We start from the raw sequence: 18,911 nt of genomic DNA, 5'->3' as shown, positions 1-18,911 counted from the left end.
GAGTATTTGGTATTCATATAGTATCGGTTATTAAAATTATTCAATCGTTAATTATAATTAGTAAATTTATTTATTACAAATACATGTTTTATATTACTCATATGGCACTTTTCGCAGAGAAGCTTTCTTAAATCAATTCCTTCATTTTTATTTATTAAATACACAAAAAATATCATTTTCTTCTGGTTTATTTGTTATGAATTCAGAGCATACTAAATATCTTGTGCGAAATTAGTACATAAAGTGAATACGTTAAAAATTATATGATTATTCATGTACACGTGTGTTAATTACTTATTTAACCTGTAATAAGCAAAATTTTCAGACTTCTTTAGTTTACACTCTCTACTCAGTCTAGTCACTAAGTATGTAAATAGTGATTTCAGTATATTCATTTGAAATTGTTGAGCAAAAATTTTTGAGAAATGCGATTGCATGCAACGTTTTAATTTCTTTTAAATAATTTCCAAGGTTAATGCGTTTAATAATCTCCGGCACGTATTCAACAATATGAACAAAATAAATCAAACTTTGCCTCTACCACATCCTTTTATATACATAAGTACATATGTATGTATGTGTAGAAATGTATCATTTATTTACTTTCATAATAAATATAATATAAATAAGGTGATTTGTAAATGTTTAATCTTATATGTAACAATAAGTTCGCTTTAATAAATATTTTGGCATACATTGATGGATTGTAAATGTATATATTTTCAATAAATCACTATGAGCAAAATCGCATAAAAAAATCACTTGAAACAAGCACCCAGGAACGATGGTAGGTAAGACTACCACGTTAATTTAAAAACTTACTCATTACTGTTTTTTCATTCTGTCTTTTTTCTTATAATATTATAAAAGAAAATATTTTTGTTTGTAACTATTTGTAACGTTATTATGTAGGTGTACCCGGTAAATATAAGGTATATATTTAATGTATATACTTAACATTTCATATTGCATTTTTTTCTTAGCTTATTATTATAAGTATGAATAATGGTACATATCGAAACTATTTATGTATGTGTATGTGTCTATATATGTATATACTTAATGCACAACATTATATTTCATATTGCATTTTTCTTAACAAATTCTTTTGAGTATGTATACATATGTATATATTTACGTAATTAGATTATATTGCCATTGGTATTCACACAACCTTTTTCCAGTTTTTCAAAAACTTTCCAACTTTAATGTTCACTCACACGAATATTAACAAAGCCGGTACATTTATAAAAATATATGTATATAATTTTCATAAAATGTCTACGCTATAGATTTGCCCACTAACCAATAATATGGTTGGTCAACTTCCAGCTCCTTTGTGCACTCCTATTGTAAAGGTTGTTTCTTAACTACTACTCATTGGACGTGGTAACTGGTTTCTTTTGCCTAATATTCGCCTTAACTGTTTCGACATATAGAAAGGCTTTTCTGCCGAGCCGTCATTGCGTTCACAGTCCTCCAGAAAGCACAGGAAGAGCGTATCCACCGCCATAGAGTAGACGCCAAAAAAGACGGTTGTCATAATAAAAGCCGCTAACACAACAATCGTTACTGGCACCGCATTATAGTGCAGTTGTATTAAATGTGGACTACGTACCACAAAGAAGTAGGTACCAACGCCAGCAGCAGCCGTTAATAATACTTTCGATAAAAAGAACAAGAAATCAGTGACTTTATCAACGGCAATTACTCGCAAAAAGTTACGCATAATCAAATTGAAAGCATCTTTGGCGCTGGCACAAAAATTCTTGCCGTGTATAGCACACATGATGTACGCGTTGCGGTTCAGAAAGCGTAAGAAAGTTTCAAGTAACCAAAAAAAGCATTTCATGCAGCACAGTATGGCTCGTGTGACTGAATTGTCGTACTTCTTCAGTTTAGAATCGATATATTCCAAAGCCACGCGTATCATGCGACACACGGCAAGAATTAACGAGCCAAACGCCAAAGTGCCGAGATGATAGAAGATGGTTTGACGGAAAGCTCGTCCTAGTGTAAAGAAGGGCACCTCCCGCTTCCTGAAGGTCCAGTACCAAGTTGCGAAAGTAAGAGCCAACACCATATCACTAAAGGCCGCAATGAAGAATGTCAACCAAAAGAAACCGAACACATTATAGCATATGGACCATGTCACAAACGGCGGATGCTCAATTTCAGCGAAGCTACAAGTGGTTTGTCTACAAGGGATGTGCTGATCGATATTAGTGAAGCAATTCTGTTCAAAAATTTTAGGGTCACAATGTCCCCCTACTTTATATTCGCTTGCCGGACCTATACATTCACAAATCTCACTTGAAACACCTGTCACGCTGTTAGGGTCCAATTGACGTATCATACGGAAAGATGGGTTACCAATTGTGCCTAGATAAAGACCAACTGCAACCGCAAAACTAACAGCCAAAATAAAAAGAATCCACGAAAAGATTGGGAAAAAAACAGTTGATATAATGCTTGACACCGCTTTACTACCTTCCTTTGTCAACGCAATTGCTATATTGATGCGGGTACGTAGAATAATTACCAGGAGTAGAATAATTACAAAACTGATGCTTAAAAATATGCTTAAATACAGCCAAGTGTTAGCGTCTTGAAATATATTCTTTACCGCTGCCTCCAAGTTAATCGAATGGTTGGGTACAGATGCGGTTTCGCGCCAAAAACGATACTGCTTAACGCTGTAATAAATTCCCAATCCAAGTCCGACCAAAACACCAAGAACAGATAACCACAGAATCGGGGCAGCGAACCATCGCATCAAGGCGATTAGAATCAAAGAAGCAACCAAAGTGCACATTAAAGCCATCAGCACAATTAACCATGAGTTCATAATATCTTCCACTATCTCTTCCCCAAGCTGCTGTGCATCATGTGTTCCATTGTAGAAGTGTGCAACCATATTACCTACCAACTTAGCAAGGCGCGTGTCAGCTTGACGTACTTTTTGCTTGATAGTTTCGGCTTGCTCGGTACGACGGCGGCATTGTATCATGGGTTCTTCAGCGAGCTGTTGCTTCGATTTATCACTAGATTCAGGTATTGTCGTCAAGGCGAGCGCTTCCAATCTCATTTCCATCAAATTTGAGTTATCATCCACCAATGTATCGAGAAGTTTTCCTGTTTCACCAACCACCCAACTAGCATTTTGTGACCCATTTACCTCGCGTCTATTACGAGGCAGGAGGAAGGAGGGTATTAGTTCACACAACTCAGGAGAAAGCTCCCACATACAACGATTCAAAAATGGTGCACTCTTCATATATCCACGCGCACATCGTTCTTGGTCAATGGCTGCTTGCATGTTGTCTAAGGTTCGAAGGTTGTCTTTGTCTACGTCACTCAGACATATCAAACGCTTCCTTAATTCAGCAAGTGGCAGATTATTCTTCATTCTATCCCAGATAAAAGTCTGTGTGGGACAGCTTTCTACACAAACTTGTTGTGTAGGGCAGCCCGTAAGAGGTACAACTGGATCGATGCATTTTCCCAAATCAAAAAAAAATAAATACTTTTTATCCAATACCGATGAATCGATTCCGCATTTACGATTGAATGAATCCGTTGGCACAACCAATTTATTGAGATCTCCATTGCGCACTGCATATTGTGCAATAAAACCCCATCCGCCTAAAAATAGGATAAAAATCAGCAGACACGGTACATCTGTGCAACTTCGATTTCGCCATTCCGGTCCGCGGAAATTCCTATCATACGGCATCGGCTTACCATACTTTGCAATCAATTCACGATCTTCGGCCATGTCACTAGTTGAGAGAAGAAAAAAGGTACAGCTGTCCCTGGAAGAACTGAAAAGAGAAAAAACTCAACTTATTTGTAAGTTTGCAAGCATAGACTTTTATTTGCATTTAATAAAGTATTTATTCTGGTCAAATAGACTAATTACTTGAGGGTTATGTGACAGTAGCAGCGATACAAAACTAACTTAATTATAACGATAACGTAATCCACGATGCTTTGCTTGTTTACCGGCAAAAAGTAACACGCACTTACTCATAGTTATACAACATACATATATATATTTATATGTAGACATTGAGACCAAAAAGCACCCGGAAATTGTAATTAAATTCCGCGGGTAAATGATATTTTCAGATCGTTGAATACATGCCTCGTTCTAGATTAGCTTCGACCTCTTCAAGTTTTCGCAATTACAAATTTGTTATGAGACTATACGAAACCCCTGCTTGAAAATCGTCAGGTAAGCCATAAAGAGATGGCAAGAGAGCTTGACATCTCTCGCGAGAGATTTTGGAGGTTATTTTGGAAATTAAACGCGTTCTTGCTCGAATCGTCCCGATAAAGCTGAATTTTTTTTCAAAAAGAGTACGATTTTGACCGCATTTAAAGCGAAAATCACAATGAATACTATCGATCAACCACCGTAAACACCAGATTTGGCTCCGTGTGGTTTCTTCTTGATTGATTCTTCAAGATTGATGATTAATTAATTATTTTGCGTTTTATGTACAATTTCTGGATACTTTTTTGTCACAATATATGTCCCCAAATATTCAAATTATACATATGACTGAAATCAATGGAAAAGGGTGCATTATTTCTAAACTAAAAATCATTTCCTATGACTGCTCACACTTGGGTTTGTTTCAACTTGCTAGCCAAGGAGTTATAATTACACTATTTCATGCATGTAGTGATTAGGGTGGACAACATCACTACACAGAACACCACTACATAAAACTTCTTTACGGTTATCATCAAAAAGTTTTTCTAAAGTGCTCGCCTCTCGGCAGACAATATCAAAGTTCCGGAAGTATTTCTGAAGACGATAAAATATAATCTACTAGCTGACTCCGCAGCCGTTGCCCTGCGTGAAATTATGTGTTTTGAAATGAAAAAAAGCTGAAATTATATTCTGTCGAAAATGATTTATTTACGATTTTTCTACATTTTTTTATGTAGCGCAACTTAATAAACATAACTTTTTGATTTCTGTTCTGGTGCGTAAATATATAGAGAAGATGGGTTTCCAACTCGTCAACACACCACATATATATCTGGCCGTGTGAAAAACATAGCATTTCCCGATTTCCTTGTGTCCTGTTGATTGTCAACGCAAGGGCAATTTTCCCTGGAAATTGAATACGTTTGAACTGAAATGGCTGTCCCTTGTATTCGATAACTACGTCATAATCATTCAGGTTCCATTACACAGTTTCGGCGCATGAAGATTGTTAAACATAATAATGACAGATCCAACTTTAAGACGCAAATGATGCTGGGGCAGGCTTGGTATGGTATTTGGAAATTCCACTGGATAATTTACGGTTTCGTCTTCCTTGTCAAGACGATCGATCGATTTATATTAGCGCAAACCTCCCGGAACTTGACTTTGAATCTTCCAGTTTAAATCACTAACATCGGTAATTTTGGCAGCTAAAATTGCTCGTGCACTCAAGCTATCGCAGTTACGATAATTTGGCCAATGTTCGGATAAACATTCGTGATGAGTTCATCTTCCGTTGAAGTGAATTGACAAAAGGGAGGTGAAATTGATATCAAACCACTGGAAGTATCAACCGAAATTTGCCCATTTCCAATTCTTAGCGAATACAATGTAAAATGTCATCGGCAATGTCATTTTTTCGTATCCCATAATTAACGCGAATTTAAAGGCGGATATGTCGAAATGATCTTCGCGAAAAGTATGCGAACTTCAGTGGCATGCGAAGTACTATCGCATTGTCTTTCGTCTGTTTCCAGTGATTATCATGTTCCAGCAAATGCTACTGCTGGCATGCTTCGCAAAAAGTTGCACACACTGTACCATTCATAATACGCGATGACTTAAATGAAGTTGAACCGCGAGACGCAAAACAGTCGGAAAACTTTCATGAATTGCAAAAGTAAATATCCTACAAAGCGCTTTATTGCAGTTCACATATCGACCCATTTGATACTGCTGATCTCATATCGTTCAAGGCCAATAACCGCTATGTTGCTTTCTTTGGTGACGTACTTGCAAACGTATTTGATCGATTACACCAATCTGCAATATTCAGCATTGACATGAGTTTTGAATGTGAATTAAACAAAAGGGGCGAATATGGTACGACCTATGTGTTGTCAACTTCGATGTGTTGTTAACGTCGATATTCACGCCTCTAAATGCTAAATGTTCTGCCATTGTCGTCTGCTGAGTGACGCCGATACAGTTAATATCCATCATTTCCCATTCCCGTTTCCGAAAGAAAAGCACATGAGTAGTGTTTCGTGCATTTATTGTCAAACATACAAACCAACGTGGGATTGTAAGGTTCGCAAGGTCCATGAATCATATTGGTTTTCACCACTTCGTATAATTCTGGATCTATCTCTGAATCAGGAATTTCCGCTGAAATGATTTCATCAATTTGATCTGGTGTAATCACCATCCGCATCCAAAGAAGAATGTGTGCGTGCGGCAACCTCTTTTTTGCTACTCAACAGAACACATTCAGCATCTAACAGCACCATATATACCATAGGTTGCTTCAAGATAAAGACCATCAAACATCGCAGCTATTGTTTAAAAAGTCGTGCTGTGATATCGTTACGATCGTTAGCTGATTGACCGCGATCCATAATTCCGCACGTATGTCATAGCATTTTGGGAGTACTTCTTGCCTTTCTTTGGGCTGACATACGTTGATGGCAAAAAGAACGCCGACCAATATTAGCGCCACCTCTTCGTGGCTTCGTAACAAATTTCAATCTGTAATTGATCACATCGTCTCAAACATACATAAAGTTTTCACTGAATAATTTTCAATAATTTTTCCTTTGGATAGCGGGAATAAAAAAGTAAGCGACCGCAATTGAACGATTCAAATAATTTACAAATCAAAATATTGAAAAACAAAACAAACAAAAATTGAAAAAAATGTGTATGGAAAATGTTACTTTTTGGAATTTAAAGTTAAAGAAAGTGACAATACGCTTTCATAATTTAGCAACAAGGAAGGCTTTGATGTAACGTGTCTGTGAATACGACATTTAATATTAGATTTATATTTGACGCCGACTGTGCCGGACGGAAAGTCCGATAGTTATTAATATAATATTATAATCGTTAGTTATATATGTAAATTATAATAAATCGTGATATCGCAGAATATTACATTGGCGACGAGGATAATTGGGAAGTATTTTACATAAAATCAGAAAGGCCGTATAGGATTTTGAATTCAAACGGGAGTAGCGACGTTGAGCGCACACACACACGCACAGATTCATACAGGTATTTTGGTTGAATATGCGTGTAGGGAAATGTAAGAAGAAAATTTTATTCAGCGTTACCTGAATAACGGAATTCATTCCAAATGGAATGAGATTGGAATAAATTGGAAATTTCAAGGTGAAAATAAAAATGTTTGAAATGTTTTGAGAAATTGAAAAATTTGAAATTTGCAAATGGAGTGAGATATTCCAAAGGAAAAGTTGAAATTTGATAATGGTTGGAGAAATTTAAAAAAATTGAAAAATAATTAAAAAAAAAAACGAAAAAGAAAAATAAGTAAAGATTCTGTTCCAAATGGAATGAGACAAATGCAAATGAATTGAGATATTTAAAAAATAGAAAATTTGAAGATGATTCGAGAAATCTAGAAAAAACGAAAATAAAAATAAGTAAAGAGTCTATTCCAAATGGAATGAGACAAATGTAAGAGCGAAATGAATGATTGAGAATATGTGCATATTTGTATATTTCAAATGAAATAGAAAGGGGCGAAATGGTATTGTATTAAGAAACTATATTCCAAATTTAACAATGTTGGAAACAAGGGTAAAATGATTCATTTGTTTTTCTTTATGTGTAACAAGAAGGTCATGAGGAAAAATTTAGCTGATGAGTTTTTTCTCAATGAATGAAAGATAAGAAAACACAGTTTTCAAATGTAATCGAAATTAACTTATTTGATTTTTGTTGTTTTTTTGTAAAATAAAATGTTGTTTTATGGTAATCGTTTCAGCGAGAAATAAATATGACGGAACTGAAACCATTTCTATGTCAGGGAATGGACAAGGCGTTATGGCGTACAGAGTGGGAGGCGTGGTTGCGTTCGTTTTATATATATATTGACGCAGAGGAGATAACCTCTATATATAAGAAAAGAAATAAACTTCTACATTTGGGAGGATCCCAGCTCCAGGCAGTGGTATATAGCATTCCTGGTGCTTTAGTACCATATGATGAGCAAGCGAAAAACGATGTGTTTACACCTTTGATATCAAAACTCAATGAGTATTTTTCGCCACAACGGAATTCCGCTTTTGAGAGGCACTTGTTTCGTTCTATAACACCACTGGAAGGAGAATGTTTTACGGAGTTTTTGATGAGATTACGCCGCCAGATAGCAAAATGTTCGTTTGGTGAGACCAAAGAACAGATTGAAGAAATATGTTTAAAAGATAAAATCATCGATGTCTGGGCACCGTTAGGTTTAAAAAAAAGGTTACTTGAAAACGAACTAACTTTGGATGAGGTCATCAAAACATGTAGTATTGATGAACAAGTCAACAAACAAACACAGTCTATGACATCCCAAGGTAATCCAAGCGGCATCAACAAAATTGTACAGCAAAGCATAGAAAGCGAGTGTGGAAGATGTGGTAAAAGGGGACATCGCGAAAATAGTATGGAGTGTCCTGCTAGAAATATGAAATGCAGGAAATGCGATAGAATTGGACATTTTTATCGGAAATGCCGCACACGGTTACGGAAGCCCAACTTCAAAATAGATGAACCGGATAGGAAACGCTGGAGACGAAGAGATACGGTGGTACAGTCCATAAGTAGCGAAATTGAAAATGTATTCGACGGTTCGAAGGGAACTGGATTATTCAGAGTGGAGAATGAGTCGTCACAAGAGGGGGAGATCTCGTGTAAAATAGGAGGTTACATAATTACTATGATCATCGATTCGGGCTCTAAATTGAACCTGATCAGCCATTCAGATTGGCAACGATTATGCGAGGAAAAGGCTGTTATGTTTAACTCACGTACTGAATCAGCGAATCATTTTCGGGCATATGCTTCAGATCGTCTACTCAAGGTATTACAAGTTTTCGAGGCTCCAATTTCGGTACAAAACGATCCGGAACTGATTACTACATTTTATGTAATCGAAAATGGTAAACAATCGCTATTAGGACGGGACACGGCTATCGAACTCAACGTTTTAAGAGTAGGTTTGGACGTGCGTAGAGTTGAGGAAGCGGAACCGTTTGCCAAATGGCGTGATGTTTCTGTCAAGCTGTCTATTGACGAATCTGTGGTTCCCGTGCAACAACCCATGAGACGTGTGCCGACGGCGTTGGAGGGCAAGATAACTGAGAAACTGGAAGAGGCTTTAAAGTTGGACATTATCGAACCAGTAACTGGCCCAAGTGCCTGGATATCGCCGGTGGTGATTGCCTTTAAAGATGATGGCGATATTCGGGTATGTATAGATATGCGCCGGGCAAATAGAGCAATACAGAGAGAAAATTACCCTTTACCGATTTTTGACAACTTTATGACCAAACTAAGGGGAGCCAAGTATTTCTCTCGACTTGATTTAAAAAATGCCTACCATCAGTTGGAGTTGGCTGAGTCCAGCAGAGAAATTACTACATTTATTACGCACCGGGGTTTGTTTCGTTATAAACGTTTAATGTTTGGAGTGAATTCGGCTCCAGAGATATTTCAGAGACTAATGGAGGAATTAATATCTCCTTGTCAAAATGCATTGAACTATATTGATGACGTAATCATTTTTGGAAGCGACCTTGAAGAACATGATAAGGCACTGGAAATGGTTAAGACAATTTTTAAAACAAATAATGTCTTGCTGAATGAAAAGAAATGCATAATAAGAACTCAAAGGCTGAAATTTTTGGGACACATCCTGTCGGATGAGGGGATTGAAGTTGATCCCGAAAAAGTAAAAGTGATCACAGCATTCAGAGCGCCGAAAAATAAAGAAGAAGTACGTAGTTTTCTTGGTTTAGCCACATATGTGGGTAAGTTTGTAATTGACTTGGCAGACAGCACCGAACCTCTAAGGAAACTAATGAGGAGCAAGGAAAAATTTGTTTGGGGCAAAGAGCAGGACGACGCATTTCAGGGAATAAAGGCGAAAATTGCTGCGGTATCGAAACTCTCATATTTTAATCCACAGGACAAAACGTGTTTAATTGCAGATGCTAGTCCGGTGGCCCTGGGTGCCGTATTAGTGCAATTTGATAAGGCAAATATTTCGCGGATCATTTCATTTGCCAGTAAGAGTCTCTCACCGGTGGAAAAGAGATATTCACAAACCGAAAAAGAAAGTTTGGCCTTGGTGTGGGCTGTGGAAAAATTTTATTATTATTTGGCAGGGCTACACTTTGATCTAATAACCGATCACAAGCCACTAGAAACCATATTTAAGCCAACCTCACGACCCCCAGCGAGGATCGAAAGATGGTTGCTAAGGTTACAGTCATATCGTTTCCGAGTGATATATAAACCAGGGAAAGAAAATATTGCGGATTCGCTATCAAGGCTTTCTCAAGAAAACAACGCTGATCCATATGATTGGGCCGGAGAGCAGCATATTTTTCGAGTAGTGTCCACTTTGATACCGAAGTCGCTCTCCATATCACAGATTACCGAGATGTCTATATTAGACGAAGAGATACAAGATGTAGTGACGTGTCTATGTCAGGACTCGTGGAAAGCAAATATGTCAAGCCCATATTATCCTTTTCGTTTGGAGCTGTCTATAGTTGGTGATATCCTATTACGGGGAACTAAATTAGTAATCCCACGAAAGTTGCGAGAAATAATTCTGGGCCTCGCACATGAGGGACATCCAGGAATAAGTGCAATGAAACGGAGGTTACGCTCCAAAGTTTGGTGGCCTTGTGTGGACAAAGATGCTGAAAAATATGTAAAGACTTGTCAAGATTGCCTTATAGTGTCAATGCCACCAAAACCAGCTCCGATGGAGCGGCACCCTTTCCCGAATGGTCCCTGGAAATGCTTAGCAACCGATATTTTGGGTCCTTTACCTAATGGGGATAATATATTGGTACTAATTGATTACTACTCCAGATATATGGAGTTCAAAGTGATTAAGTCGATAACATCTAAAACCATTATTGATGAAATGGAAGAGATATTTTCAAGATTGGGATTTCCAGAGACACTAACGTCTGACAATGGAAGGCAATTCGTAAGCGTTGAGTTTAAAAGTTTTTGCAGTACCAACGGCATTCGGCTAATGACTACGCCCCCATACTGGCCTCAGGCTAACGGCGAAGTAGAAAATATGAACAGGTCCCTAGTGAAACGTTTAAAGATAGCTCATGCAAATAACGACAATTACAAGAAAGAAATTCAGAAGTTCGTTTTGATGTATAATGTTACTCCGCATGGTACCACGGGCGCTCCACCGACAGAACTAATGTTTAACAGAGTAATAAGAGACAAAATTCCCTGCATTCAGGACCTTGTGGGGGAAATGGCAGACTCAGAAGAGAGAGATAAGGATATGCGGGAAAAAGATAAAGGGAAACAGTTGACTGACAAGGCCAGGAGTGCGGGAGATGTTGACATCCAAGTTGGAGATACAGTACTCCTAAAGAATGTAATATTTCCGCATAAGTTGACACCCACATTTGATACTACCACGTATAAGGTAGTAAAGCGAGAAGGAAATGTTGCGCAGATTTCCGCTGGTGGTAAAACATACACCAGGAATGTTGGTCATTTGAAAAAGATTGTAACCACAAACCCATTGAGTCCTGCAGCGCCAGTTTTCCTCGACGCCGAGTCTTCCCGAACAACCTCAACATCTGAGGATCAGCAGAAGCTAAGCGAGAACCTCAAACTACGTCTGGAGAAAAAGGAAGGAATGTGGAGATCTGTACCTGTTAAAGAAAGTGACAATACGCTTTCATAATTTAGCAACAAGGAAGGCTTTGATGTAACGTGTCTGTGAATACGACATTTAATATTAGATTTATATTTGACGCCGACTGTGCCGGACGGAAAGTCCGATAGTTATTAATATAATATTATAATTGTTAGTTATATATGTAAATTATAATAAATCGTGATATCGCAGAATTGTCACTGTCTACCTTTAGGTGAAATCCTATATCCCAGTAACTGCTGGGCCAACGAAATTTTGACGAATTGCACTTTGTTTTACTACAGTGTTAAAATTGGTTAGAGTATATAAATCGAGAGTCAATGACGTTATCGAAATAAAACTTTACATATACAAATCTCATGTTTAAAAATTAATCGAATTCGAATCATAAAACTCGGAAAGTATATCTTCCTTCCAACAGTGTTTTTTTGTATCTAAAATACCAAAGTTAAGAGTTTCAAACTTCCGGTTGGCTTTATAACACACATCGGTCAATATTTTGATATCTTTACAATATTTAGTGAATTACCCCATAATGATATGGACACGTCGCAAAATTTAGTAATAAAACTTAGTGAGCCTTAATAAATATCATTGGATAAGTTAAGCAGTCGATGTACATTCATTTTATATATGCTTAAATTACTCTATTTATTTGAACATAAATTGATTTAAAACCGATAATATTACCTCTTTTAAGAATAACACTGAATTATTACAATTTTTCAGATGCATGTGAACTTGCAACTATAGCGGTTCACTTAATTTAGAATACGAGTAGTCCTCTAATTTCAAAATCGCATCACACAATAAAGGTATCAACTAAATTTTTAGCTACACGTTCACCTTAAAATTTACAGGTATACCATATACATATGTACTTATACATACACATATGTATATGGATATGGAATCTATGAGAAAATGTGCTCGCAATGTTACTAATGTATTACATTAGGTATTTGTATATAAATTATATACTCGTATTTCCGTGTGCCTTGACTCCAAAACTATAAATATGTATTCGTGGATATGAACATATCGGTATTGAATTTTTCTGAAATACTTCCACTTATTTAAGTATTCTCCAAAAAATAAGAAGGAAAGCAGTTTATTATGCAAACTGTAGTTGATTTTAGGAAAAATTAATCCGAAGTTGTAAAAATTTTTATAAAAACTGAATATAATAATTTTAACATTTAAAAAATATATATTTTTTAATGATGTGTGTTTTCTAGAACAGCGGATCATTAAATATTACCGTAAGGGACTTACAACCGCCAAACAAACAAACCATATGTACATACAACCATGTAAATATGGAATTCACTACTAGTAAGAGACAATATTAAAATATCTCATCCATTTGTTACCAATATACCATATGTACATATGTATGTATATTAAACTCAGGCACATGAACAATCAGAGCTTAGAAAAGTTTTACAGGGTTTTAATATCATCCCAAATTATTTTAAGGACATTTCTGTATAAAATCAACCATCACGAAGAGCCTCATATTAAATATGTGGGTGCTCGAAAATGTAGGTTCGATTTCAGCCACGATTCACTTATGCTAGCTTAAAGTTTGTCTGTATTTTTGAATTGCTCACCACAAGAAAATTGAAATAATGTATTTTTATACATAATATTAATTAAAGACTTTTTATGCCATTATTGAGTTAAATAATCTTATATGAATTTACTTTTATTTTTTGTATTTCAGCGCGTTTGATCTTTTCCGGTGATCGTGTTCAACTGTGTTCAAGTAAAGAATGTAAAACGTTCTCTGGTTCAAGAAAGTACATTCTGTTGATACGACAATTTCCAACCATGTCACTACATACTGTATGTACATATGTATGTTTATGCTTGAACACACCCAGCTGGATCTAGTTAAGCAATCTTTTAATTTCAAAGTATAATCAATTTTGAAAATACATGATATATTTACTAACTCTCTATGAATAAAGGGTGCTTGGTTAGAAGGATATACTAGGTACATGTACTTGATATTAATGAAAGCACACCGAATACTTTCTCAAGTGACCATGCAAATGTTTATGCACTTGCAGGGCACTTCGCACACATTTCAGCGTACAATAGATCATTACTGACTGTGGTGTGGGATTGTTCAATTCACTCATGTTTTCTGTGTCTTTTGTTTTCAATAAAAACTCTGAACCTTAAAAAACACCCTTTACAACAAATGCTCATATGCATTTTTATTTAATGAAGTGACATTTATCTCCAGAGGTTTGAGAGAATGATTAAATTATTTTAATCGTTAATACGCTCATGTACAATAAAGTACGCCAACACTCACAAGTGTGTATGTATGTATGTATATTACACTTTACCATTTTTTTGAGTAGGTTGGTTTTTATATTTCGGGATTTGGCAACCATAGTGTTTCAATCTGGCAACTGACAACTTTATCGTAAAGTCTGACATTTTTGATATTATACAAAATGTCTTGACTTACAGATGCTACCTGTGTTGTTTACAGTAACTTGAAATATTCATATCGGCCAAATAAAATTAAATCGCGAACTCCTTCGCGCGCCTATTTTTCACAACTTTCAACGTGGATTATCTCAGTAACAGTGCATCGATGAACTTAATTCAATTTTTGGCGAAGAAGTTTTATTAAACACCAGTATTTATCGATGGTACAGTGAAATCAATGGAGGTCGCAGGTCATTCCAAGAGGAACTTCGTGAAGGTTGTTCAAAATCTACTGTTGTTCCGTAAACTATTGACGCTGTCGCAATTTGCAATTTGTCGATCGCTCAAAAATATGCTCGTGTCGACTGGTCGGGAGAAGTGTTAAAAAGTACGATAGCGGTGCTTCGAAACACGTCCATGAAATCGCGACAGATGATGAAACTTGGATTTCCGTGAATGCGCCCGAAAGTAAACCAAAATCGACTGTATGGGTGTTTCAAGATGAGCCGAAGCTAACCAAAGTTGTTCGAAGCACTTCCAAGCAAACGGTTGCCTGTTTTTTGGGACAACTAGACATATCTAAACCATACCACTAGAACAACGCAGAACAGTAAATTTTTAATGTTACACAATCATTTGTTTGCCAGTTATCTTTCAAGAAATTAGGAAAACCAATCGCCGAAGACAAATCATTCTTCCTCATAATACGAGCTCTCAAACATCGACTGAAACAATTTCATTATTGAACACTCGAACTTTCAATTTGATGAGTCCTCCGAATTACTTCTTTTTCTTTTCGTACCTAAAAGATAGCTAATCATGCGGTTGAAGCGTTCAGAATGAATGTTAAATGAATGAGTAATCAGAACAGAGCTTAATCGATTTCGATGATTACAATTTGTTTTTGTTCTCTAATTCCGAAATGTAAAAGGCAACCTACGTAGCAATATGCATATGTTTATGAAGTGAGTCAATTTAAATTTTTAGTAAACAAGACAACCTATTCCAATGAACTGGTGCATGATTGTCTGCGGTTCATTATCAGCAAGTAGTCTCCATTGTTCCATCAGAAAACATGCGAAAATTGATTTTGGATATTGTGATTGCGAACGGAAGATATGGACTACATGCACACACATATACATATGTATATGTATGCATAAGAAAGAATATATTATCTTTTGAAAATTAAAAGTATAATAATTGAAGTCTTCAACTTTTCCTGATTGATAATAAAAAACATATTCATACATACATACATATGTACATACTTATATACTTATATTAAAGCATCTTTTAATTAGGGGTATTCCATATCAAGCGTATGTACATATGACTGAGAAAGAGCTTGCATGGTCAAACTTACTTATGAAAGCGGTGTTGTATGCACGATTCCCTAAGCAAAGCTTCAGTTAGCAGATAATATTGTATGTATGTATAGCAAATAGCTTGATTGGCAAACAGATACCCTAGAAACGGAATTTATTTTGTTCTTTCCATTTCCAAAATTTAAAACTAATATATGTAATAACTTCCACTGTTCACTTTTTATTTTTAGTGCTCACGTAAATAGCTGAAACCTCGTTTATTTTTCACACAAGCAGTTTTTATGATGCACTCAACTGAGCGCTCCGCGAATAACTGACCAGTTTCACTTTTGTTAAACCAATCCCAACTGCTCTTTGTTCGGCTTTATTGTTGTAATTGACGCTTAAACTCTACAGTTGAATTGAAGTTTATGTGTATATCTCTCTCCTAATTTCAGAGCTACTACATACATATATGTATAAATAACTACCAGCAGCAATTGCTCACGTGTATGTCTTTGTTACTCTGTTTTATTAAGAATGATAAAAAATTAAATTCCACATACATACATATGTATATTATAATGCTGGTTTCCGAATAAGAACAACAATAGCTGTAAATTTTGAATAACAACAAAGAAATAAATCGCAAATGCGAGAGCAAAATAAGGGGCACACACCTGCTATTTTTCTACATACTTATAAGTATATTTACATATGTTTCTGCATTAGCCATTGTCGCTACGTTCCGCCTTACCATATAGTCCTTTGCTACACATTCCGGACCGGGAATGACAACTTCCTTTGTTCTGAGGAAACAGTAAATGTAATTGTTGTTGTATGCGCAGGTGTCCTCTTATCTTTTACAATACTTTATTTTGAAATGTTTTGTTTAAGAGTCTTTTTGCTTATTACTTTTTCTTGATACATACATACATACATATATACATATGTATAACATATTATCTCGCTCTGAAGATAAGCATAGCTACATGCAGAATCATATTCAACCTCAAGGTCAACCGGAAATTCGAAACTCCTTATCATAGACGTACCCAAGTAAACTAGTCCTTGATTTCGACAATTTTTAGATTTAAGAAGGCTTATTTTAAAAGCATTATTTTTGCAAATAAGGAAAATAAGCATATTTATTATTTTAAATAAAACACAACCTGTTCAAACCGTCCTGTATTATGAATTCTCTATATACATACATATGAATATTTGACAAATCTAAATTTTTTGTTTGTTTTTTCCATAATTAATGATATCATTTTTTTATAAATGAAGTATGAAATACCATAATACCTAATTACTATGCATAACGTCTAGAGCATACAATCAGTGCGCTCCATCTTTTATGTAAGTATGTAAATATTGAATTACTGATTACTGTGTACATTTTCATTGCTTGCTTTAGAAACCGTACGTACCCAATAGTGACGACGAAAAATGGATGGTTACAGAATTTATCCCCAATATGACAAAAATTCGTCTCACTAATTTTAATATCTTAAAATATATGTAACCATGAACCTGTAACTTACCCGGCAGCTCAGCAGTTAAACAAGTAAAAGTAAATTACACAACGTGTCAGGAAGAAAATTATTGGATTCATATGAAACAAATTCACGCCAAGTCCAAAAATTGTTAAAATTTACAAAAATTTTAAATTTGAGTATATTTTATAAAATTTTCACGCTCAGACCCAAAACTATTTTAATTTCCATTCTCACCACATACACAAAACACTCTTTACAGGTACTTCGATTAGTGTTGTCTTTTATATTTTTAACTAAGTAAAAAGAAAACACACATTCCTACATTCATACATATATTAAAAATGCCATCAGCTGAGTAAAAGTGTTGCTTACGCTCAGATGCAAAGTTTAAGTTACATATATGTACATATGCACATCGCACAGGTACTTACAGGCTTATTTTGATCGGCTGTGTCTCTAAATTAAAGAATTAAAAGCAAAAATAAATATGAAAATTATATATATGTTCAAACATCAAATTAAATAAAATTTCTAAATTGTTATAAAAATACGAATCACTCTTGTAAAGCGCCACCTAGATGTCAGTTTGTTAAATTTAACCCTCAGAAAGTGAATGGGAGTCGTTATACTATGCGCCCACCAAAATGGCGAAAATTTGTTAAATTTATAAGATTAGTGGGATAAACTACTCAACAACGGAAATCTTGTGATTAAGGGTCGATCTGAACATAGTATTAGATTGTTATTAACCTTATCCCATTACGAGAGTTAAGTGAATTTCATCTATACATTCTTTTCTCATTTATATACAGTGTAATTCCCTGTTACGAAAAGGCCTCATAGCCGGACATCTCCCATAACTGGACAAATTTCATAAACACAACATTTCCCTTAACAATTTCATACAAAATCAATTCCTATTACTGGGCATAAAAACGCTCCTATGACCGCACACATAACATAAAAATTCAATTTCGTGAGTATCGGGATTCGAACGAAAATGCACTTTAGTCACTATTTTATTATTTTCCTTTGATCATTGAGATTTTATTCACGCAAGGCACATAAATTGAAGACTTTATTGATTATTTTATTAGGCTTTTTTTTACAAATAATTCAACAGTTTGACAGGCTTTGAAAAAAATGCACCTATAACTATGCAGCTAAAAGTATCCATACTGTCATTTTAGTAATAAATTTACTAAAACTTATTCTTAAAGAAAGTGAAGACACCACGTGTGACTAAGTAATAAATATGGTTAAAAAAACACTTTATTAAAACAAAGATTAAAATAATTCTTAATATTCCGAGGGGGAATATATTCCGAGGGGGAATATATGAATATGAATAATTTGGTCAATACGAAAAGTTTGCTCAAGAATGACGCTCACGTTGTGCGTATCGTATATACTGATAACTGGAAAGCCTCTTATGCACAGTCATGAACCATGAACATTTTTTGGCGCAATCTCACAATTGAATTTATGAACATGTACATATGTATCTATGTATGCATACGTAAACACATACATACATACATACATATGTAAGCATATATAAAGACAAATACATTTGGGGTACTCACAACCCGTCGTAAAGCATCGTAAAATTATAATTTTTTACACTTGTTTAAAAAAATTGTTGTTGGATTTCATACAAAAATGATTTTACACACTTACAATTCTCAATGCTATGTATTCGAATCGTTATAACT

The 18,911-nt window shown here is 35.3% G+C and overlaps 1 protein-coding gene across 3 annotated transcripts; it reads right to left on the bottom strand.

Moving 5' to 3' along the window:
- Window positions 1–170: 170 nt before the first annotated feature.
- Window positions 171–17,488, bottom strand: LOC126751665 (choline transporter-like 2). Of its 3 annotated transcripts, none has more exons than XM_050462110.1 (2): window positions 17,242–17,488; window positions 171–3,824 (listed from the first exon to the last, which is right to left on the bottom strand). In XM_050462110.1, the coding sequence occupies exon 2, from the start codon at window positions 3,776–3,778 to the stop codon at window positions 1,367–1,369; it is 2,412 nt and encodes an 803-aa protein (XP_050318067.1). In that variant the 5' UTR covers window positions 3,779–3,824; window positions 17,242–17,488; the 3' UTR covers window positions 171–1,366. The 3 variants fall into 3 exon arrangements, with proteins under 3 accessions (XP_050318067.1, XP_050318069.1, XP_050318070.1); XM_050462112.1 differs by lacking the exon at window positions 17,242–17,488 and adding an exon at window positions 15,754–15,946; XM_050462113.1 differs by lacking the exon at window positions 17,242–17,488 and adding an exon at window positions 13,553–13,664.
- Between the last annotated feature and the right edge of the window lie 1,423 nt (window positions 17,489–18,911).

The sequence above is a fragment of the Bactrocera neohumeralis genome, chromosome 2 (genome assembly GCF_024586455.1).
Source record: "Bactrocera neohumeralis isolate Rockhampton chromosome 2, APGP_CSIRO_Bneo_wtdbg2-racon-allhic-juicebox.fasta_v2, whole genome shotgun sequence".
NCBI classification, from domain to species: Eukaryota; Metazoa; Arthropoda; class Insecta; order Diptera; family Tephritidae; genus Bactrocera; species Bactrocera neohumeralis.
The sequence above is the reverse complement of the archived record's forward strand: the minus strand, read 5'-3'. Positions and strand labels throughout refer to the sequence as shown.

What these genes read in the sequence shown, in the direction of transcription:
- LOC126751665 (XM_050462110.1), bottom strand. Translation starts at nt 3,778, where the DNA reads ATGGCCGAAGATCGTGAATTGATTGCAAAGTATGGTAAGCCGATGCCG.